General features: G+C 48.2%; 1 protein-coding gene across 1 annotated transcript in view; it reads left to right on the top strand.

Moving 5' to 3' along the window:
* The window catches only part of NHS (NHS actin remodeling regulator), a 332572-nt gene that overhangs the window by 278068 nt on the left and 30459 nt on the right, over positions 1–24045 (top strand). Inside the window, exons 2-3 of the mRNA XM_077146140.1 lie at positions 16579–16731; positions 23305–23438. Coding sequence (XP_077002255.1) covers positions 16579–16731; positions 23305–23438 — 287 coding nt within the window. The remainder of the gene's footprint in view (positions 1–16578; positions 16732–23304; positions 23439–24045) is intronic.

Genomic DNA, 24045 nt, shown 5'->3' with positions numbered 1-24045 from the left:
AGAGATTTGGGTGACAGACGGCGATGTAGTACACTCAAGCTAGTGTGGCCGACTCACAGGGCTTCTGTTACCCAGCAAAGGCTGGGGGACATAACACAGGGGCTCTTACACTTGTAGGGATTGGGTTGAGAGACAGTGCTAGTGGGACTTGGAAACAACAGATGGTCTTTGGTATGTTCAGAGGGATCAGGGATGATGGGTTTGGGGACACTCATAGACTTTGGGGACGACAGACAGTGCTTTGTTACTTTCACAGTGATGGGGATGACAGTGAAGGGCTTGGGAACACTCAATGTTTTGTGGCTGACACACCGGAGTTTTGTTACTCACAGAGGGATTAGGGACAGTAGACAGGGACTCTGACATGCTCAGAGGAATGGGGCTGACAGACAAGGCTCTGGTACCCTCCAGGTACCATGGCTGACAAACGGGTTCTGTTACCCACAGAGGGTTTGGGGGCCGAAGACAAGGGCTCTGGTACTCTCAGAGGGACTGGGTATGACAGTCGGAACTCTGCCATACTCACTGGGATTGGGGACCACAGAAAGTGCTCTGGCACACTCAGGAGGTGTGGGGATGACAGAGTTCCGGCACACTCAGGGGTTCCGGGCAAACAGACACGAACTCCAGCACGCTCTAGGTATTGTGGCCGACACACAGGGGTTCTGTTAATACGGAGGGTTTGGGGGAGAGCGGAATGGGCTCGGGTACGCTGAGATGTGATGGGAATGACAGAAAAAGGTTCGGCTCCACTAAAAGGGAGGGACTGGGGATGAGGCACCGTGCTCTGGGACACTCAGGGTTTGGCATCAGGAGACAGGGACTCTGGTACACTCAAGATATTGTGGCCAACGCATGGGGGTTCTGTTACTCACGGAGGGTTTGGGGACATGAGGCATGGGCTCTGGTATGCTCTTAGGGTTTGGGGACCACAGACAGCTTGCTGGTACACTCGGTGTTGGGGACAACAGACAGTGACTCTGATGTACTCGTTGGTGATGGGACACCCAGAACAAAGGGGGATGGTTGACCAGGACTCTGGTATACTCAAGGACTGGGGGATAAAGGAAAGGGATCCCCTACCTTCAGTGGGAATGGGGTGGCAGACAGGGTCTCTGGTATGTTCTGAGCAATTGCTGATGCCGTCAGGAGCTGCAGCCCACCGGCAGGGATTAGAGGACAAAAGCAAGGACCTGGGGTTCACTCAGGTCATAGGGACGATACCTGAGGTGTGGTACCCTCAGATGGATTTGGAGGATTGAAAGGCACACTGGGACAGTCCCATGGACTGGGGCCAACAGGCAAGCACTGGGGTCTACTCAGAGGGGTTGGAGATGGCAGGGTATCTCTGGTACACTCAGACAGAACAGGAATGAAAGACAGGGGCTCTGGTCCATTCACAGGGATTGGAGGTGACAGGCATGTCTCCAGACCAATCAGAGGAAGTGGATATGAAGGAAAAGAGGTCCCCTATAATCAGAGGGATTGGGGATGACAGACAATAGCTGCTGTCTCCCGGAGGGAGCGGTATTGGGGATGACAGAAATGGGACTGGTACACTCAAGGGTTGGGGACGACAAACAAGCACTGGGGTCTCCTGGGGACAGACCAGGGATTGGAGACAAAAGACAGTGTCTCTGGTATGCTCAGGGATTGTGGGTGAAAAGCTGGGGCCCTGGTATGCTCAGACAGATTGGTAACAACAGGTGGTCCACTCCAACCAGAAGAGTTGCATATGAAGTAAAGGGGTGCTCTACTTTCAGAGGGTTTGGGGATGACAGACAGGGTCTCTGGTTCAATCAGAGGATTGGAGATGCCAGACAGCAGCTGCAGTCCTGTCAGAGGGACTGAGGACTACAGAGAAGGGCTCGGGTCTACTCAGGATATTAGGATAAAAGATGGGGCTCTGGTACATTCAGAGAGATGGGGCTGACACACAGCCTCTCTGCTACACTCAGAGGGATGGAATGGCACACAGGAGCGTGGGCACACTCGTAAGGATAGGGAACCATAGACAGGGGCTCTGGTACATTCATTGGGTCTGTCTGGGGATGACAGAACAGTAGCTGTGGTCTGCTCAGAGGGATTGGGGAGTGAAAGACGATAGATGAGGCTAGGATACATTCACAGGAATTGGGATGATAGAGGTGGGCTCTGGTACATAGGAGGGATTGGGGAAGAAAGACAAGTGCTGAGGTCCGCCCTGAGGGATGGGAAACAACAGACAGGGGAGCTGGTACCTCAGAGAGAATGGGGATCAAATATGGGGGCCCAGTAATACTCAGAAGGATTGAAGACGATAGACAGGGGTCTGGTACACTCATAGAGATTGGGATAAAAGACAGGGGTCCAGTCAAATCATAGGGATTGGAAATGAAGGACAAGGGATCCCCTACATTCAGAGGGATTGGGGATGACAGACAGGGTCTTGGGTAATTAAGAGATTGAGGATGAAAGAAAGGGATTCTATTTCTTCCTGAGGGGTTGGGGACAAAAGAAGTGGGGTCCACTACACTCATAGACATTGGGGATGACAGAAATGGATTGGTACACTCAGGGGGTTGGGACCATAGAAAGGGGCTCTGGTTCACTCAAATGGATTGGGGACAACAGACAGGGTCTCGGGTACACTCAGAAGGAGTGTGGATGCCAGAAGTAGCTGCAGTCCCCTTGGAGGGATTAGGGAATGACAGAGAAAGGTTTGGGTTCACTCGGGGTGTAGGGATGAAAGACGAGGCTGTAGTACATACTGAGGGATTGGGGACAATGACGGGATCTGGTATAAATATAGGAATCAGGGACAACAGAAGGGGCTCTTGTGTACTCAGAGGTATTGGGGACAACAGGCAGGGCCTCTGATACACTCAGAGGGACCAGGGATGATAGATGGGCTCTGCTCCACCGAGCAGGGTTGAGGGGTGATGGACAGCTATGCCACTACACTCAGAGGGCTTGGGGATGTTTGACAGGGGGCTTGGGAACATTAAGAGGGATTGGTGACACTTGGGGCTCTGGTACGTTGCGAGGTTTGGGAACTATAAATGTGTACCGTGGTACACTAATAGCATCAGGGACAATAGAGAGGGGTTTGTAGACACAGAGGCATCAGGGACATCAGACTGGGACTCTGGTACAATGATAACGATTGGGGTTCTTAGAAGTTGTCTTGGGTGCACTCAGAGTAATGGGAACTCTGGTGCACTCAGGTGGATTGGGGACTGTATGGTCTGGTACATCGAGAGGCACTGGGGGGTATAAACAGGAAATTTGGCACACTTAGTCATATTGGGGACAACAGGTAAGAGTCACATAATTATTAGGAATTGGGGATGACAGACAGGGGCTCTGGTACACTCAGAGGTTTGGAGACAGTAGACAGGGGTTCTCATATACTCAGAGGGATTGGGGGTGATACGCAGAGGCTCTCGTCTGCTTAGATGGACTGGGGACCATAGCCAGCACCCCCGGTGCCCTCAGTGGCTTGGATGGCACTCCACTGAGGCCCTCTGAGCCCTGCCTGCCTGCTCCCGTGCTCGAGGCCCTTGTTCTCCAGTGTGTCCTTTTAGACACAGTTTCCCACTACAATTTGGTCCTATCTTTTCCCCTCTCATCTGCATCTCTCATTGGCAAATCGACCCGAGCAGCACCCATGACAGAAATTCCTTGAGCCTGGGAGGAGATCGTAGCATGTTATTTATCAGTTTTGAAAGATTCTGCATCCTCATATGCTTCTTAAAGAGCTATAAGGTTGAATCACAGGAAATTGCCAACACCTAATCATTTTTGACCTCCAAAAATGTCAATTTCAGAATGTTCATCCTCACATCTCTTGGTCTTTGAGCTTGTTTCCAGTTTGGAGGAAGCTGTCTGATCGCTGTATGTGGTCCCCGCAGCTCGTTCCTCAGGAGAGACATCCCTACAGAGGCTACTCATGGCATCTGATGGGCCCTTGGCCTTTGGTAGATTCTGTCATCACTTGTGGAGGTTCCATCATAGGCTCTGGGTTCAAGAAAGACTAGTTCATTTCCCTTTTCCCTGCAGGTGCCAACATATGTGTTTGATCTCTGGGATAAATGCCAAGACCTCCCGGTTCTAGTTTTCAAGTCTCCTGGAGATCAAAGGCTCCTTTCCTCACCACATGGGCTTCTCCAGGCTGTTAGGCAGCTCAGCCAAGCCAGCTGCTCCAAGAGCCAGTGGCAGAGTTCACAAGAGACAAGGACAGAAGGGAGCAAGGGACTCCTTGCTTCCTAAATATTGCAGCACACGAGGTTGAGTGTGAAGGGCAAGAAGGCTTGTAAGGTTTTTTGAATGAGCGCTAAATAAAGAATGCAGGAACTTGAGATGGATTTTAGTTCTTTATGAACTAGATTTACCCACCTGAGTTGGGTGGCTTGGCGTTTCTCATAGGTCTCTAATTTAGCATACTCAAGGGAATATACAGGAACTTAACAATCATCTGTCCCACACTTTCAACCATTGCATGTGACTTTAAGACAAAGTACCTCTCACAGTACATTTTCTTGTAGAAAATATCCTAAAGACAAAAGAAATCTAAAAGTGAACTTGGTGGTCTTATTGTAGTCATTTTGAAACTATGCAAATAAGTCATTTTGCTATTGCCATGAGGAACCAAGATTTTCAGCATAAGAGAAAAGCAATCACATATAAAATCAAGGAAGTTAAATTAAAACCTATAGTCTTAGATTTGAATTGGAAATAGAAGACTGAACTTATGATTCATTTTCACCTTGTATACCCCCTGTATTTTCTGGCTCTGTCTATTGAATACTCCTAGAATCGAGGGCAACCTAGGAGCAATGAGTGTCCTTTGCAGGCAGTCTGTGGTGTCTAAAACCTGTTTTTCTCGGAGAGGAACCAGGACCTCTTGGAGAAAGGGGTTGATTCCAGGACTAGGGCAGCAAATGTACAAGACGAACCTGGGGCATCGCTTCGTGTCTGAAACTCTGACAGAGGAGCAAACAGACCTGGAGCTGTTCAGTGACTTTTTGAATGCCACCCAAGCAGCGGGACCCTGGGAATAGCCAGGGTGCCTGGTCCATGCCTCTGCAGGATGCAGCCTCCTCTCAGCCGCAGCCCTCCTAGCTGAACTCCAGCCAGGATCCAGAGCTGTCCAACCAGAGTTCCTCATGGTCACCTTTACGGAATTTTGACAACAAACCCATTCCAAACCACTTTGATATTGGAGAGCTTTTAACATAAACCAACTGCATAATTAAGAAATCTCAAATTTGAAATGTGCATGCTTGCAAAACCCCCAAGGCTGTTGGGGTCCTGGCCATACTCCCTCACTCTTCCACTCCAGTGTGCTCTGGCCTGACTTATACCTCGCAGTACCTCTGTTCTTGGCCTCATGGCTTTCTCTGGTCTTGGAGGCTGCTTTTCTAGAAATAGTGGGAAAATAATGGCTTTCCATGCTTCTGTAGCCCTAAAACAATGACTGACAAGAAGTGGTAGATAAATACCTCAACTCAGCCTCTAAAGTATCTGCTACACTGGCTCCCAATGGGATCCAGGCCTAGTGTCCCACAGTGATAAGCTGCTCCTTACAGCACCCTTTACTGGCTTCCTTCTTTTCTTTCTCTCACTTACCCTCTCCTTCTACTGGGAGCTTCCTGGCATTACCTCCTACATAAACTACTTGTCCTTGAATCTTGGTCTCAGCTCCTATTATGAGGAAACCTAGGCACTTCTTCTGATTCTCTGAGGCAGCCTTCCATGGGCAGGTGGAAAGGGAAAGAGCCATTGACCAGTGAGAGCAGGGCTCCCTGAGCCTTGCTGCAGACTTGGCTTACTGAGTCACAAGAGAACCCATCTTTTCTGACTTCAGAGTCAATATGGCATGGGTTAAGTATTCCTCCCTCATCTGGCTCATTCTGTGCCTTTTATAGATAGTACAGAACTCATTATAAATATCTAGATTTTGGGGGTAGAGAGGTCCTTGGAAAAGAATGCCTTTTGGCTTGCAGGCTCATGTATTTATAGCCTCTCTGTTGGCCCAATAAAGGACATCACTTCTTCTCTACCTATGAAGATACCAATTAGCAAGTAATAATTCTAAGTAAGTGCAGTGGAGGTGGTACGTGGGGCCTTTTGTAAGTATTTAAATTTTTTTCCATTGTCGCAGATGATCCCTAAATAAATTTTAAGAGAATAACCTCTACTAAGAGAAGATATTTATTAGCAGATATAATTGGATGTCGCATGCTAATTACCTGGCTGTTTCACAAGTTAACCAAGCCAAGGGCATACGTCCAAGGGGACTAAAGAAGCTCTGTGCACCATATTGGAAAAGCGGACCCTTTCCCTCTTACATCCAGTGACTGCATGCATTGTTTCTGGAATAGAAGTGATTTTCAAATGGTTTTTCTGACCTGCTTCTCCCACTCCAGCTCCAGTTTCTTCCCTGAAATGTCGTAGATACCCATGTCTACCACATCACATCTGTAGTTGGAGAAAGAGTAAAGGGACTTAAATATCAGCCTCGTCTTTCAGGGCAGAGTGACTTCTTTCCTCTCTTTTTCCACTAAGGAGAACTTGCTTTCAGGGAACAGAGTATCGAAGTATGATGTACTCAGGGTCTTCCCTGTAATCAATCTCACCTAGTTCTTTGCAAATATTGAAAGTAGATTTGTAGCATTCACTGAGGGTTTTTTTTTGTTTTGTTTTGTTTTTTTTGTGCATGGTCCGGGAATCTAACTTGGGTCCCCAGCATGGACACAGAGAGGATTTTATTTCTGAATCCTGAAAGTATTTCTTCCTTACCCATTTGGCACTCTTGGAAGAGCAGCTTTCTTATTTCTAATCGGCATTAGCGTCTCCGTACTTTAATGTGTTTGCAGACTTGTAGAACTGCCCACCTACGTAGGGGGTGTGCGGCTCATGAAGCAAGGGTGGGGCCAAGCTCCCAGGCCGCCTACTCGGGTTGAAGCTCAGGCATGAAAAGCCTTGAAAAGTGGCACGAGGGGTTCAGGACTTGCTGATAGGCTGGTCATTTTCAAGCACTTTCCCACTGTCTTAAGACCATAATTGCCCCTGCCACCCCCACCCCCACCCCCCGGGTAAAACTAACCTTGGCGTTGATCCCATTATTCGATTGAACCAAGCGAGATTGTGTTTGGAGGCCAAAATGGTTGATTATCAGTCATTCACTGTGGTTACATCTTACACCCTGTGGTCTTGGTTTCTTGTTCTTTAAGCCAGTGCTACCCTCGGTGTGTGGACCGCTGACAGGCAGCCTCAGCCTCCCCCGGGTGCTCGTTAGAAATGCAAATTCTTGGGCCCTCTCCCAGACCTCCTGAATCCCCATCTTTGGGGGCAGAGAGGAATCATCGGCGGCGTTTGACCAGGCCCTCCAGGTGATTCTCTTGCCTACTCAAGTTTGAGAAGCACTGCTTTAAATGATTACGTGAATGTTTAGGTCTGCATTTGAGAGCTGTCTTCTCAGTTCCCTGAAGGCGTGGTTCACATCCATACAGCCTCACATACAATGACGGCTCCTTGTTGATGATAAGAACAAATATTTCCACCAGCATCGTTGAACCAAGATGGGACACTTTGACCAGAACAAATATGAATCCTTTCCCTATATGTGCGGTCTATGGATATGATAGCTTGTGGTTTCTTTCTTTGCCAAGCTCCTGCCACCCTAGTATCTGGTTCTTTTAAAAGGACGTAACTTTGTGATATATATATCCAAGCACTGGGCCATACAATCTGCTCCCCATCCTTTGATTAGAGAAACTCCAGAGAGCTGGATTAGGGTTCTCAGTACTTTGACGACTTCTGTTGTGAACTGGCCGGTGAAAGGAGAGCCTCCTTCCTTCTAAGGACAGCACAGTTTCCAGCCTGGCCCACCATGCGTTCACAATCCCATCGAGAATGTGGCCTAGACAAAGCTTTTGAAGAGGTGTTCCCGGCAGCATCTTATGAATTGGAACGAACCTAACATTCAATGCCGGGAGAATGGATCAAGACAATATACTTGTGTGATAGAATATTATGCAGCTATTTATAAGCAATGTTTATAAAGAATTATGTGAAGAGTTGTGATTGACAAAGGAAAATCCTTGTATTTTTAAAAAGTGGTATACAAGAGGGTATCTATGCGCTATCTCAACTCATAAAAATGCACCTGAAGAAAATTGCTGGGGGCCATGGCAGTGAACTCAGAGTGACCTTGGGTGACAGGATTGCAGGTGGCTTCTCTTTTGCCCTTTCAGACTTTTTTTTTAACTTTCCACAGAATATGCTACTTTTAAAAATGAGGGTAGGAGGAGAAACCTTTAAGACATGTATATTCTATTAAGGGACTGGATGCGTGTGTGTGTGCGTGTGTGTGCGTGTGCACGCGTGTGCTTTAATCTTTGTAGCCCTTTCACTTAATAAGTAATAGGCATGTCTGCATGTTTGAAAGGAAGGAAGAATGGCTGTAAATGAATGAACACTAGGCTGTAATCCTGGACGGGAGGGATCCTAGCCCAGGCCTGCTCAGTGAGAGTGGGCGGGTGGGAATGATTGGCCTCACTCCTAGAGCTGCTAGACACATCAACCGTTCCTGCTTAAAAGGCAAGTCAGTACTGCACCTAAGCCAGAGCTGGCTCTAAGCTGGAGGAGCTTCTGAGATATCTTTCGGTCTCAGAACATGCAGCATCTCCCTAGGATCCGACCCTCCTCTGCTCACTCTCCCCACTCCTTCAACTTTTCTTTCTTCTTTCTTCTACCACAATCTCCTTCCCAACTTCCTCTGAAAACCTACTCTGTCACCTCCCCTACACCGCTGTGGCTGCGGGCTCCTTCTTCAGATCAAATCTCAGTTTCTTCTAGGATCACTCTGTGGGTGAGTAAAGCCCGTAGTTGGTACAAAACCCTTACTGGAGCTGTTGGGGCCGATTGCATTGCCCTGCCAAACTTGACAGGAGTCCTCAACAAGCAACGGAAGCAAACTGACAAATTTCCTTTAAGCATGCACTTGGGATGGCGTCTGGTATTGCCAGGCATAAAAAAAATGGGCTCCCCCTTGCCAGGGGCCTGTGTCACACAGACATGGCAAGCAGGCCAGCGATCCAAGTGCAGAGGAGTGGTGGGGCGCGGCGTGCCGCCGAGGCTCGGGGGAGGCAGCCTGGGAGGTGGAGGAGTGGGAAGTAGGCAGGTGAGATGGGTTTGATGGAGACAGGCTTGGGGGGTGGATGGAAGTGGGGGAGACATTCTAGGAGCAAAAGTTAACCAGAGTCAATATAGTCATCTCTTCTTCTCCCCTGAGCCCCAATCCTCACCTCGGCTGCTTGGTTTGGGAACCTCAGAATACAGGCGAGAAGAGGAGCCCAGATATGTCGTTATTACCCCGCTTTGTATCTTTAACAAGCAAGGAGAAAGGGGGAGTGGATGTTTTTTCATTGGCATAGCAGTGATTTTCCATCAGCGCCATTTGTCCATGATGACATGTGTACTCTAAGCCTCAAAGTGGCTCAGACTCCTTTCTGGTGAACAGGGCAGGGTACTATGGCTGCAGGCCACTCTCCCTGCAGCTCCTGGTAGGCCCACTGTCCTGGGCACCCAGGCTCGTCAAGGGGATGCTGGGGTAAATTTCAGCCTCTGTGGCTGGTGCATGCCAAGGTTTGTACCTTGGACTGAAGCGCTTCTGGAATCCTAAAATAACTAAGGCTGGTTTCTTAGAGATCAGGTGTGAAGTGTTTTGTTTGTTTTGTTTTTTCCCTAAAGATAACTGATAAAGGTGGTAGGTAGCAAATAAAGACTGAAAGAGCCAGAGGGTGCCAAAGCTAGGCATGGGAGGAAGAGACCGCCAAGGGACACGCAGAGACCCAGGGTCAGGAGAACTGGTTTAGGCCTCTGCCAAAATTCAGCTCTGCAGTCTTGGGTCGAATTCTTTGACCCTTAGTTTCCCCATCAGTACGCTAGACAGGGGGGCCCAAAACAGTGGCTTTCAATGTGTGTTGATTGCTACTCCCAGTAAGAAACAGATATTGACATCACGACCCAGTGCACACACACACACACACACACACACGCACCCACGCACACACACACACATCCCTACAGGCATATCTCAGAGATACTGAGGGTTCAGTTCCAGACCAATGCAGTGAAGTGAACATTGCAGTAAAGTGAGTCACACAAATTTTTGGTTTCCCGGTGCATATAAAAGCTACATTTACACGATACTGTTGTCCATTAAGTCTGTAATCACATGATATCTAAAAAAGCAATGTACAGATCTTAATTAAAATGTGACACAGAGACATGAAGCGAGCCCGTGCTGTTGGAAAAATGGCACTGATAGATTGGCTCGACGCAGGGTTGCCACAAACCTTTAGTTTGCAAAAGAAACGCAGTATCTGCAAAGCGCAATAAAACGAGGTCTGTTTGTATACACATGTTCGCGCTCACATAACAGAAACAACAGCTTCACAAAACAATACTCACTGCACCTTGGTATTTTCTGTTCTGCTCTATTCTATTCTATTGTTTTAAAAATGCTAGTCTTGCCCCGATAAATGGATCTCAAATGCCACTAATGGATCATGCCCTGCAGTTTGATAAAACACAGAACTCCATAATTTCTGAGGTCCCTTCCAGCAGTAGAATCCAATGACTCTACTGGATGCCTAAAGGAATGCTGGAAAACAGTAGCTGAGCTGTGACAGATGGCCATGTGCTTCCAGTCTGTAGGAAGGCATGGTGTAGGACACGGTAGCAGAATGACCCGAAGATAAACAAGTAAATTATAAACAGCTTCTAAGGAGAATGTATAGTACCACCACTCTGACAGTGACTTAGAGACCAGGGGTCTCCATTATGGGGAGGGCAGCCCAAGCCAAGAGACATCAGAGGCAGGGGACGTCTGACCCGTCAGATTGTAAGACGCCCCCCCACTCACTCACCCAAAGACTGATCTCTAGCGGCCCCATCTTTATTTACACTTTAATTGCCAAGAAGACAGGAGAAATAAACAGACAAAAAAGAAATACAGAGAACTCCCGACTTCTCTCCTTTGATGTCGGGCCCAATCCTCACCTGTTGGCCTTCTTTTGTTCCTGTGCGGGGAAAGGAACTTTTCTCAGGCAGTAATGTACCAAGGACCTTAATTACATCACCGAATCCTCAGGACTATTCTCCGAAAGCTCTATGATTCCCATTCTACAGGGGAAAGAACAGAGGCCCCCAAATTCATTAACTCGTTCTCCATCCCACTGCTGCAAAGTGGCAGGGCTCAGTGTAAATTAATCCCTGTTTTTCTGATCACAGAGCCCAGGGACTTTCCACCAGCCCATCCTGCCGTAGCTTGAATTCCTCAAAAAGTGGCGACATCAAAAGTTGGAGCAGGACAGGACTCAGAGATCAGAATATCCAAGCCCTTCATTTGTGAAGATAGGGGGGCTTGAGTCCTGAGAAGGTTCAGTGCCTTGCACAAGGTTACGTGGGGGCAGAACTGGGACTGGAGCCTGGGCTTCTAGAATTTTCTCCCCAGGATATCGCCCATTAAAACAACAACAACAGTAATAAGAATATTAAACCAGTCCGCCTGGTACAGAACATGATTCCTCCTAGATTATGTTAGCGTGTAAGCAAATACGCAGGCACATCCTCCTATTCTGTAGACACTGGAATGTTTCAGGACACTGAAACTTGTCAGGCCGCCCCTAGGTGTTTCTGATGCTGAGGGGTCAGCGTTAGATGCCTTGTCCATAGTGGGGAATGAATCGGAGTTATCTGTGGTTCTATAGAAAAGGAAGCCCAGGGGGGGACAGACGTTTAGGAGGCTGGCCGTGGCTAGGGCCGCTCCGCAGGTGGTGGGAGTCTCAGTGGCCCTGGCTGTAGGCGGTCCTGTACCCCACCCTGCTTCCTCCTCCAGGCTGCCAAGCAGCATGGGCAGGGGGCTGTTTGCCAAGGAAGAAAGGACAGGGGAAGGGATGAATGGTTTCACCTGGTGCAATCCCTTCGCCATCCTCCCAGTAGATCTAAGAACTTGGGCTGCAGCAAGAGAAGCTGAGAGGATTTCCATTTTGCTTCCCAAGCCACCAGCTGCTGAAGATTGGCTCCTGTGTAGCAGAGAGCAGCGGAGGCGTACTGGCTGTGATACTATTTCAGATGCGTCTTAATATATCAATGTGCTAGCACACTCCTCACGGCAGTATAGGTGGTTGGTGGAGGGATGCGTTCTGTGCAAGAAAGCTGGATGGTTGAAGTGGGGGTGACAGAGGGTCAGGAAGGAAGCTTAGCAAGGTCGTTTGTCTGTAGGCACTCTAAAGCCATTTAACAAATTTCTTCTCTCCCCCAAAGGGGTAGACATTCCATCTCTGAGTCACCTTGCACATTTTCCTGAAAATTTTACCAACATGCCTCAGTCGAACTCTGATTTCAGCTGTCACCTCCCACCTTTTCAATTCCTGAGCACCTGGGAGAAGGAAGAAGGAATGGCTCGGGAGAGGGCCAGCAGCCTGGATGGAGACTCAAGGAAAGCAGGCTTTCTAGGAAAGGGAAGTAAGAAGGATCATTTTGCACTCCCCAAGGGGAGTGAGGAGTCACTGGGCCAGAAAAGGCAGCTTTCCACAAGGACCAGCCCAGGCAGGGCATGGGGAGATGGGGCTGGAGACACCTGGGGCGGGCTTCTGACGTATACCCCTTTCCAACAGCCCCTAAAGCCTCATCTCCTCTTAGAGAATGGTGGCCACTAACTTTCCTCGACTTCCCAGTCAACTCATTTCAGACGAACCCAGTGTTTTCAGGACATCACTATGAATCCAGATCTACGGAGGTCCATTGTGTCCAACAGTTCAACAGGGAAGTGACCCAAGATCAGTCTAGAAAGACTGTTCGCTGCTCAGTGGCATTTCCTATGATGGCGTTTTCTTTCAGCCACTTGGTTTTGTGGTAATCTGTCTGCGGTGCTGTTTGTGTTTCTGGAATATGGCAAATCTTCTGCAAATCCTGCTAGGTGCTTTCTGAAAGTATCGCTCCGATCTTGGTTACACTTAGTGCTATGGATGCTACAAAGAATAGCTGTCCAAAGAGCTCTAATTTTGATTTTGAGATATACTAGATAACCTTTACACAGCAGAAGCTCCCCTAATCAGCCTTAGCTTAGGCAGACATATTTTAATATTGGTTTGGGGAAGAACAGTTGCTTGGAAGCCAGATATGGTTTTTAATCCCAGACCTTCCATTTACCAGATGTGTCATATGGAAAGTTACTGACTTTCTCTGAGCCCCTGTCTCCTTATCTGTGAAGTGGGAACAACACTTTTCTTGTTGGGTTGTGTGAGCATGCCGTGGTTACTTCTCTAATGCACTGGGCCTGGGGCTTGGCATCAGGTGGGAGTTTCCCTCAAGAGCTTTCAGTCGTGGAGGGGAGAAAACGATTCATCTACAGCACCTTTTTCCTGTGCAAGAGGATATAAATGAAAAGTGCAGCCCTACTTCCCACTGTAACCTCCTGCCATTATCTGGCCCCTCCTCGGGGCGCTGGTAACAGAGGGGACGAGATGACAAGTACCGGACAAGGCAAGCACTTGGCTCTAGGAAAGTATATCAAACAGTGAGAAGGTGTATTAGTTTTCTCTTTTGCGTTACAGAATATCACTAAGTTATCAGGTTAAAATAATAGCCATTTATTATCTTGCTGTGCCGGTGGGTCAGGAGGCTGACTGCTTAACTGGGTCCACTTGGGTCTCTCCAGGCTGAAGTCAAGGGGGCAGCTGGAGCCATGATCCCATCCCAGGCCCAGGACCCTCTTTCAAGCTCATTGGTTGTTGGCAGGATTCAGTTCCCTGAGGTTGTAGGTCCAAGGCGCTCGGCTCTCCGGCCATTCTTTGCCACACCGTCCTCTCCACGACATGGCAGTTTGCCCCTTCAAGGCCAGCAGGGGAGCATCTCTGCTGCTGCTTGTCTCTTTTAAGGCTCACTTGAGTGGGTCACACTCAGCCAGCATAACCTGTCTTTTGATTAACTCAAAATCAACTGAGTAGGGACCTTCATCACTTCTGCAAAATCCCTTTCGCCTTTCAATGGAACATTCCTCACAGGCCCCGCCCACAGGCACGGGTGGTGGGGGGTGGGGAGGTAATGGGGGTGGGGACACCAGGGCTCAGGAATCCTGGAGACCAGCTCCGCTTTCTGCCAACCACAGAGAGACCCCGGATCTCTCGAAATGAGCAGAGAAGAAGACTTCTTGCTTGTCCTTCGTACCACTTTTACCAGAACAAATATTACAGGGGCTACTAAGCCAGTCACTATCTTGCAAACTCAGGCAGGTGGAGATTGCTGCAAAGAGAAGAAAAGTGGGGCAGGGTGAACCCAAAGATGTGGGACAGCTTTGCAATGGCGGTGATGCAGCGAGCTTATGAATAGGAGGGTTCAATGTTGGTCGAACTATGACTTCGGAAAATATATATATATTTTTTTCAGATAGGAGAAAGGGCTCATTTTCCTGGGAAAGCTCCATCGGCACCTGTCCATTTGCCTCCAGCTGACCCATCGTGCTGGTTAATGCCACATAACCGTAGCACGCAACTGAGGGGCAAAGACATGAAAGAGTTTTCCTTTCCTTCCATGTCTTAAGAGGTATACACTACTGTGGCTGTGATGAGGGAAATGTCCCCCTGCTGATGCATGGCAGAAATCCATTATAGCTTCTAAGCAGATAAAGAAAAAGATTTTGGACACAGAGAGGTGAGGATTCCTTGCCCTGCAGCTGTCATTAGGAGAGCTGCTTCTTCCAGGAACCATGACTCAGCTGCTGGCGCTGGAACTCACTGGAACGCAAGCACGCGGTAGTTTTTGCATCTGCAAAATGCGCAGTGCCAACAGCAGGCAGAGTTTAGCAGCCCAGAAACCCAGCACTGGATGGCCAGGTCGGCACAGCAGGAAGGAGCTTAGGGCATCAGCAAAGTGGGGCTGGCCAAAAATATGCTTTTCTCAAATAACTGATAACTAATATTTAATAATGAGGGGAGAGAATTTTGCAGAACTTTACATTCATTTCAAGGTATGTTAATTCATTCTTTGATTTAGAATTACCTACTGCAGAAAAGGGGCTAATACTCTTTTTGGTGCTTAGGACCTCTAGAGACTAGAGGTTTTAGCCACCCCTAGAGAATCATATAATACTAAAGCAGGAGGAGTCATTTCTCCTAATCCGTTGTTTCCAGGCAGAATCATGTCGAAACCATCTTCTCATACAACCAGAGAGCAGGGATTCTTGTGTGTAAAAGAAAAACTTTTCATGCAGTGGAGGATCTCACAGCTTTGTTGAGTGATTCATGAATGGGGCAGCATCCCATTCAGAAAGTAGAAGGGGAAGCTCAGACAGGCGATGTGGAAGCAAGCGAGGTAATGTTCTGATTGGCTGACATCTGTTTTCATTCTACGTAGGGGGTTCTTATAAAGTGGGAGCAGGTATACATTGATTAGCATGGTTGCTTGCCCATTCTGATAATCCCTCTCTCCTGGACCAAAACTAGTTTTATCGGCAAATGTCGCTTATCTGCTGTCCTGTAGGACACGTTCCCTTTTCTTGGAAAACCCCTGCTGGTCCATTGTTGTTGTCTTCTGGAAAAGCTCTTCTCAGAAAGGGGTCCCTCCTGGCAAGGCCCAAAGCAGGTGACCATTTCATTTTACTCAACATGTGTTTTGTTCTGTGCTGTCATGCAGCACTGTGCCTGGGATATAATAGTGACTCGGAAAACATGCCACAGGTGGATGGGTGCTTCTGTTTCCAGCGGTCTCTTCCCTTCCCCCATGCTGCCCATCACCCTACACTCCCACAGGATCCTCAGACATCATCCAATAACATTTTGCATTTCTCAAATATTGCCTGATTATAAGTTTAAAAAAAAAGAAGTCAGGGGGACACTTTTCAAATATACAAATTACTAGCCCTCTCTATTAGAAATTCTGGTTTGGGAAGTCTAGGTTGGAGCCCAGGAATTTGTGTTTTTTGCCAAGCACTTCCCATGCGGTGAGCAGCGGGAGCTCAGTGCTTCCTCACACAGAGATGGAGGAGCCGGGGTCACGTGACCTGGTTTCTGAGGGGCTACCAAAAGTTACCACCTTGAGCTTTGGTGAGGGGCACTGAGGGTGTGAGGGGCTTCAAGAGCCTTCTGGTCTACCCACCAAGCCACCCCCAGGCCCAGCCCCACGTCCTGGCTCCTGCCTTCCAGGAAGTGGGCCTGGGGGAGGGCTGCTCAGAACCCACTCTACTTCTAGAACTGCCCACCGCACTCCTTGCCTCTTTCTTGGCAGGCAGGATTGCCACCCCCATCCCCAGACGTGACTGGCCAGGGGCTTGTCCAGGGTGATGCGACATGGAGGTGGGGAGGAAGTTAGCAGGTCACAAACAGGCGACTGGTGTCCTGGGGGTTCCCACCCCTTTGGCTCCGGGCAAAGGTTGTCCATATGTGTTTTGTAAACTTCCAGCCTTTCTCCGGCTACGAATTAGTTTTAATGAGCCTGCAGCCATCTGGACTTCTGTGCCACCCTCCCCCCACCTCAGAGACAGCCACATTGCACAGCTTAATGCTCGTTTCCCTCTTTCGCTTGCAGCCGTCTCCAACCTGGATATTGAGAGTAAGCTGAGTGTGTACTACCGAGCGCCCTGGCACCAGCAGAGGAACATCTTCCTCCCGGCCACGAGGCCGCCCTGTGTGGAGGAGCTGCACCGCCACGCCCGGCAGAGCCTGCAGGCCCTGCGCACAGGTGACTGATCCCCGGCTTGCTGGGTTGGGGCTAGCAGAGAACTCAGGGGCTGTCTTGTCTAGAAGCTCTCTGTCCCGTCAGTCCCGACCTCCACCCCCCTTGTTAGATCTAGTACTTTCAACCACTCCCTTTTCCACTCTGAAATGAAATTCATGGATAATATAGCCTACTGCACACATAATGAAAAATAGCGTGATGGCCTAACTCCAACAATAAAGAGAAATTAAAAGGAAAATCATGTATAACAATATACAGGCATACCTCGCTTTATTGCACATCACTTTATTGTGCTTTGCAGATATTGCATTTTTTGCAGGATTTTTGAAGGTTTGTGGCAACCCTGTGTTGAGCAAATCTGTTGGCGCCATTTTTTCCAACAGCATATGTTCACTTCATGTCTCTGTGTCACGTTTTAATTAAGGTGTGAACATTGTTTTTTTAGACATCATGCTGTTGCACACTTAATAGACTACAATGTAGTGTGAGCATAATTTTTACATGCACTGGGAAGCCAAAATTTCGTGGGACTCGCTTTATTGCAGTGGGCTGGAGTGAAACCACAACGTCTCTGAGGTATGTCTGTATTATGTATTGCAATATGCAGATGCCCAGGCACAACTACACTTGAAGCCATACTGAAGCAGTCAGATGTTTGTACCTCTCAGGAGTTGGGTTGGGTTGAGAAGCAAAGACATCAGCAGTCCTGCCGAATGAACAAGAAGCATAGGGAAATGAAGGAGCAGAGGGGCAGGAAGATACAACCATAAAAGTTGGTATATTCAGGGTATATTCAATGTGAGCCAAAAAAACCCCAAACTTTTTTTTTTGGGGGGGGGTGATTATAACTAAAAGGGAATTAGGTTTGACTCAGAATTCAGCTCTAGGCTTTCCCCCTACAAGCATGGTGGATGGGACATGTGAATATTGCCGGGACCTGGGGTACCCTCCTTCAGGACCGTCCTGTGCGCTGCGGGATGGCCCTCGTCCTGGGCTCCCATCCTAACATTCTAAAACCAGAACCGCCCCGAGCAGGCCCTTCTGCTCCTAATGAGAACCAGTGATGTGGCCCAGCACCCGCCTTCTACAGAGGAGGCCATGGGGGCCTAGAGAGGTTGAGAACTTATTCAGGGTCACAGACAGCAGGGCAGGTACGGTGCCAGGACCCAGACCCAGGCCCCTGAGCTCCCGGTCAGAGCTGTTTTACAGTGTCCCCAAGGGAAATAAATAAATACATCTATACTTACGATGGTATTTCTCTCACGACCCTGAGAATGCCGGAGATAGGCATCTGCCAGGCAAGGCAAGATACCGCCTCTTTTTAGGCTGGTTATTTTTCAGTGACATAAAACCATCTTAATGTGGACAAGGGGATTAAAAGCTGACACCATCCTTTTAGAAACCCTTGAAGTGGGTATCAGAAGTTAGCTTGACACCTTCATTGGCCTTTAGATTTTTACTATGGCGCCACATGGTATCTACATATTTGATACCTTGGCTCCGCATTCCCTATAATCTTTTAGGGAATGATATTTTGCCATGGTATTAAAATTCAATGAAATATTTTAATGTCAGTATCAAGAGGGAGAAATAAGATGATAAATGTTATACTCATCTTACTTTCTTCCACAGATGTATGGCTTCTGCCTTCTCCCATCTTTTATCCTTTAAATGAAACTGCTAAACTCCTAATATCACCAAAGCAATTGTTTCTAAGCCATTTCCCTTGGGGATTAATGACAGTCACTATGATACAGCCTTACTACAGAGTGATGATCGGTATTCCTAGAAGTTTCTCTGACATACTTACTCTGCACTTCAATTGGCTAAAAAGCACTTCTTTAACCGCTTTTTAGTACAAGCCACCTTCTGGAAATCTCCTCTAACTTTCCCCGTTCTTTTGCAATCCGGATCAGATGCCCTTCCCATAATATCGCAGGTGTCCTCACATCATGACATTTACAACCTGGTAACATAACTAACCACTCATGGGCTTATTTCCCACCATTAATCCATGAGCAACTCAAGGACGGACAGGGACTATATCTTATTAATTTCTTTTCTTCAGAGTACTTAGCCTGCACCTGACATGTAGTACGTCCTTAATGAATGCTTGAGGGACTGACTCAAATATTGCAGAAAACTGCTCGAGCTTTGCGAGAACAGGACAACTTACAGAAGAATCTGATGAATTTTAACTAAATACTTTCTCTCATCTCATCACTAGAGAGCTTGAGCAACGTTAGCCCTGTAGACATAATCATTTTAATCTCTTTATTTTTATGAATAAGTCACCCCTAATTTGAGTTTGACGGATTCAACCAGATGACACTAAGCTGTTCATAAGCTATCCCATTGCATTGCTTTTTCATGTTAGGACAGAATGGCGGAACTGAAGAACAGCAAGTGTCAATAGCAATTTTATCTCAGCTTCCTCTTGGGGCTGAGAAAGGGACTGTGGGCCTCCTGGGTTTTGGAAAGAAGACGGTGGAACCCTGTCTTGCCCGCCACAGACTAGTTTGCTTTGTGGTTGCCTCAAGAGCAAAGTTGGATGTAGTAGTTTTAATGGCACTGCAGAGAGGCATGAACAGGAATTATAGGCAACATAGAATTAAAAACATGCAGTGTAGAATTAAAATTAGAAAACGACTTTTTTTTTTTTAACCTCATCTAAGCAACAGCAGTAGCATAGCAGCGTATTCTTCAGAATAATCCACTTCTGCCATCTGGTGGTGCTGAAGCGTACACACACACACACACACACACACACACACACACACACACACACACACACACACACACACACACACACGTATTCTTCAGAATAATCCACTTCTGCCATCTGGTGGTGCTGAAGCGTACACACACACACACACACACACACACACACACACACACACACACACACACACACACACACACACACACACACACACACACACACACACACCCGTCAGCCACCACCTTGCTCAGCCAATGCCGCAGTGGCTTCCCTGTAGGTTCTCGATTTGGACAGCTGGGAAACACTGGCTGCCTCCAGGAAGGAGTGGATAGTGGAGCCCAGACAAGGGAAGCTGGGCTGGCAGCAACTCTGGGCTCCTTTTAGAGATGAGCCTATAAGGAGGGAGCTGGGGAACTGAAATTAGACCCTGCAAATTGGCTGCCTTCAACAACTACTCGATAGCAACCCCCTTAACAAACTGCATTGCGGGCCAGGCATTGTACTGGATCCTCAGTTTCAAAGACAAAAAAAAAAAAATATATGTTCCCTCCCGGAAGGAATTCCTGGTCTAGTGAAGGAAACAGACAAGTAAGCAGGTAGTTTCAACACAGTGACATGGGAGCACAGAGGAAAGGTACCTGATTATGCCATGGAGCTTCAGGGAAGGTTCCTTGGAAGAAGTAGCATTTAAGTGGATTTCAAATTATTTAGCATTTGATTCCCTCCCCCCTCCTTTTAAAAAAAATTTTAATCATAAGGTTCAGAGCCAATAATGGCTTTAAATGTTGCCATTGTGTATGTTTGTAACCAGGGGGAAAGAGATAAGTGACTGTAAAGAGATATTTATATTTTATATTTCCTTTCAAGTTTCAGGGTTGGGACCTAACTTTCATAGGTCCAAGAGAATAAGAACCAAGATTCTGCTACATGTTTAGGCTTTAGTAGACCAATGTTCTCCCAACCCCACCAGCAGGAAAAAAAAATTATATATATATATGTATATTAATATTATTATTATTATTAGGGAGTCGTTCATCTAGCCTGCCTAGTCCAGCCTGGGACAAATGAGAAGTAGATATTTAAGAAAGTATGGGAGGGAAGCAGCTGAATGGGAAAGTGAGTTGCTATGTCCTTTCTGACCCTTCTCCTCCTTCTACCTCATCCTAACCAGCGACGCCCGTCTTCTACTCTTCTGGATGAATTTAAGAATGTAAAAGCTTTTACTCCTTCAGCCCATTCAGAAACGCCTACTCAAAAAGTCTTTCTGATAAACACTGACTTGGGGGCCGTGTAGCAAGGAGCACCTCCGTGGTGATGAGGCATTGTCTCTGGTTGCACATGGGAGCCATTCTTCCCAGCAAGGGAAGGTGAGGCACCAACCACGTGTCCCTGACAAAGACAGAATTGGCAGAGACCAGGCAGTGAGGCCCGCCGAGTGTCAGAGCAGACGTGGGTAGGCGTGGGAAGGCTCAAGGGTGCTCAGTTCGTAGCTTAGGGGGCAGCGCATTGAACAAAGCACAGAGGCCAGTCAAAACCCAACAGCAGGACCTCCCTGCCCCTAACCACGGGGACAATGGTGACACAGCCCACTAGAAATAAAAGGAATGGAATGTGTTCCAATGTTAATGGACTAGGCTTCAACAAAAGCATTAATTCCTTCTTTCAGTCACTCAAAGACATTTGCTGAGAACCCACCATGTCCCAGGCACTGCAGGTCACTGGGACCCAAGGCCGAATAAAATATAGTGTCTGCCCTCCTGGAGCTGTCTTCTGGTGGAAAGAGGCAGACATACAGAAGCACATCATTATTTTAAGTAATCCAACAATAGAGATGAAATGGGCACTGGGCATTGTGGGGGCTTTGGAGAAGGGGCACTTGGCCTCACCTGAGGGGGTTCAGCATAGGAGAAGCTGTTTCCTAACACGGGTAAGAAAAGTCATGCCTTTTGAGCTGCCAAATCTTCTGGCTTGTATTTTAAAAACTTATTCCATATTTTACCAATGTCCAATGAATGAGACTGTGATAAAACAGAATCCTAATCAAACGCTGCCACACCCAGGGCAGGCTGGCTCTGCTGAGTGAGGAGGTGTGTTAGGACCTCATGTGCCACTGGGTACAAGTAGGTAGTGAAGAGCATGGAAGACCAGGGACAAGTCTCCACCTCTGATGGCTTGGCAAGTGCCTTGCCCTCCGCAAGCCTGTATAGACCTCTGCTATAAGAGGGATGGTATTAGCATCTCTGCCACAGGGCTGTGGCACTTGAGCAGGCCTCTCTGGCACACCACCACCGCTGAAGAAATGGCGGGTGTTATGATGATGGTGATAGATGGTCCTAAGGAAAAGCGATTTTAAATAACAGACGGGCAGACGAAAATAGCTGCCACACAAATTAGTACCTAGGACACGACGCAGTCTCTAGAGATTTCAGGCCCTGGGCAGGAGTGGGGGCTGGATTTTGGCAGAGGTTGTGACCTGTGTCGTGGCCAGTGAGTTGGGCAGGGTGTGCTTGGGGGCTCACTGGGACACCCGCTGTCTCAGTGACTCTTGTCCTGAGCGCAGGACCTCTTTGTTAGGGGGATCGTTCTTGGCTTTTCCAGGTGGGGAGCTTTATTCCTGAATCCATGCTGCCATGGGGATGACTTTACTTTCTCTGGGCTCCCAGGATTTCATTTCAGAGCCCTCTGAGTGTGGCGGGGGGCAGGGCTTAGATGTCTGCAGTGACATGCTGGTCAAGAGGCTCTCCGGAGAGAAATAAAAAAAAAAGAGTTTTAAATGATTAATCAAAGCCCTGCTTTATAGTATTTGCCAATGTCTGGGTTGTAAATATTCCCCCCGGGGCTGATTTCAGGCCACCAGCAGTTTAATAGTGGGCTCAGAACATTCTTGAACACAGGGCAGTCAGTACTCCTGGGCCTGAATGAGTGGGCTCCAGCACCTCCGCGGCTGCCCGGGGGCAGCTGTCTCAGGCACTGCCTGGCAGCTCGGGCACCCTGTGCCTTCTTTCCCCCCCACCCCTGACGCCAGCAAACCACCCACAGTTGTCCTCAGCCTCCACCCCTGTCTGCACCCCCCACCCCCCCCAGGCTCAGGTGTTCTTGTTTGTTCGTTCGTTTGTTTTATTGAGAGGGTGCAAGGGTGGTTCAATGGTAGAATTCTCGCCTGCCATGCGGGAGACCGGGATTCAATTCCCAGCCCATGCACTTCTAAAAAAAAAAACAAGCAAACAAAAGACAGAAAAAACAAACAAACAAACATTCAAGAAATGGTGCTGCAATAACAGGATACTCACATGGAAAAAGAATGAAATGTGAGCCCCGCCATACGGCACACAAAACAAATTTTTACTGAGGAATTTTCACACACATACAGTGCATACGTGGTGTACAATCCGTGGCTCACAGTATCATCACATAGTTGGGTATTCATCGCCGTGATCCTTTTTAGAACATTTGCGTCACTCCAGAAAAAGAATAAAAAGAAAAAAAGAAAAACCTCATACATCCCATACCCCTTGCCCCTCCCTCTCATTGACGACTAGTATTTCCATCTACCCAATTTCAAGTGGTTTTGAAATGAAGCCCATTGAGAAATACACGCTTTTTCTGAACCTCAGAAGTGAGCTTTCTTGTATACAGAGGTTATGAGACGGACCCGCTGATATGTATTCGCCCACCTTGATCTTGAGGGAAAGCTTAGTCAGGAACCATTCAGAAAATGTGACCCGGGCTCCAGAGGCGCCCGCGGAGTGATCCCTCGCTTTTCTACGCAGCCTTTTGCTGGTTACGCCCAGGGTGGGGGAGAGAGCTGCGGATGCGCAGGGCCTCTCAGTGTCATTGCTTGGTCTGCCCCTCAGAACACCGGAGCCGGAGCGACCGCCGAGAGCAGCGAGCCCCCGCGCCCATCCCGGTGGCCGCACCCCAGCTGCCCGCCTACCCGCCGGCGCCCAGCCAGAGGCGGCGCGAAGCCAAGGACCGCCACCTGTTGACGGTAAGCCCGGCGCCTTCCCGCTTCTCAGTGAGGGAGGCTGGGCCAGCTGAGCACCGGGATCATGGGCCCCGGGGAACAAAATTAATCTTTCCCTTTTCCTTCCTGAACCAAGTGCCTCTTCTTGGAATAGAGTGGGGAGACGCATATATATATGTTTTTTAGTGAATTAGCGGCCCAAGAGCTCTAAAATTAGGGGCGGGGGCGGGGGTATCTGGCCTCAAATCCTAGCTCTTCTGCAAACAAGCTGAAGATTTAGGGTAGGTTATGTACCTTTTTGCCCTCAGTTCCCTCATCTGTAACATGGGGATAATAATAGAACCTAGCTTATAGGCTGTGAGGATTCAGAGAGAGAAGGCATGTCAAGAGCTCAACACAGTGCCTGGTATGGAGTAAGCCCTCACTCCACACTAACTATCCCAGGACTACTCTTAGTATTCCTCAAGATGTGGCTGGGTGGGTGGGGCTAGCTGGGAAAGAACGCAAATACAAAACCAAAATTACCCCTTAAAGAAGAGTCATTCATTACCCCAGGTTTCCCTGTTCCCTAAAGGATGTTATAAACTGGAGATTTCAGCCCGGCCGGGTGGGGTTGGCTATAACCCAGCCA

The sequence above is a fragment of the Tamandua tetradactyla genome, chromosome X (genome assembly GCF_023851605.1).
Source record: "Tamandua tetradactyla isolate mTamTet1 chromosome X, mTamTet1.pri, whole genome shotgun sequence".
Classification (NCBI taxonomy): Eukaryota; Metazoa; Chordata; class Mammalia; order Pilosa; family Myrmecophagidae; genus Tamandua; species Tamandua tetradactyla.
This window is presented reverse-complemented; position numbering and strand designations above follow the sequence as displayed.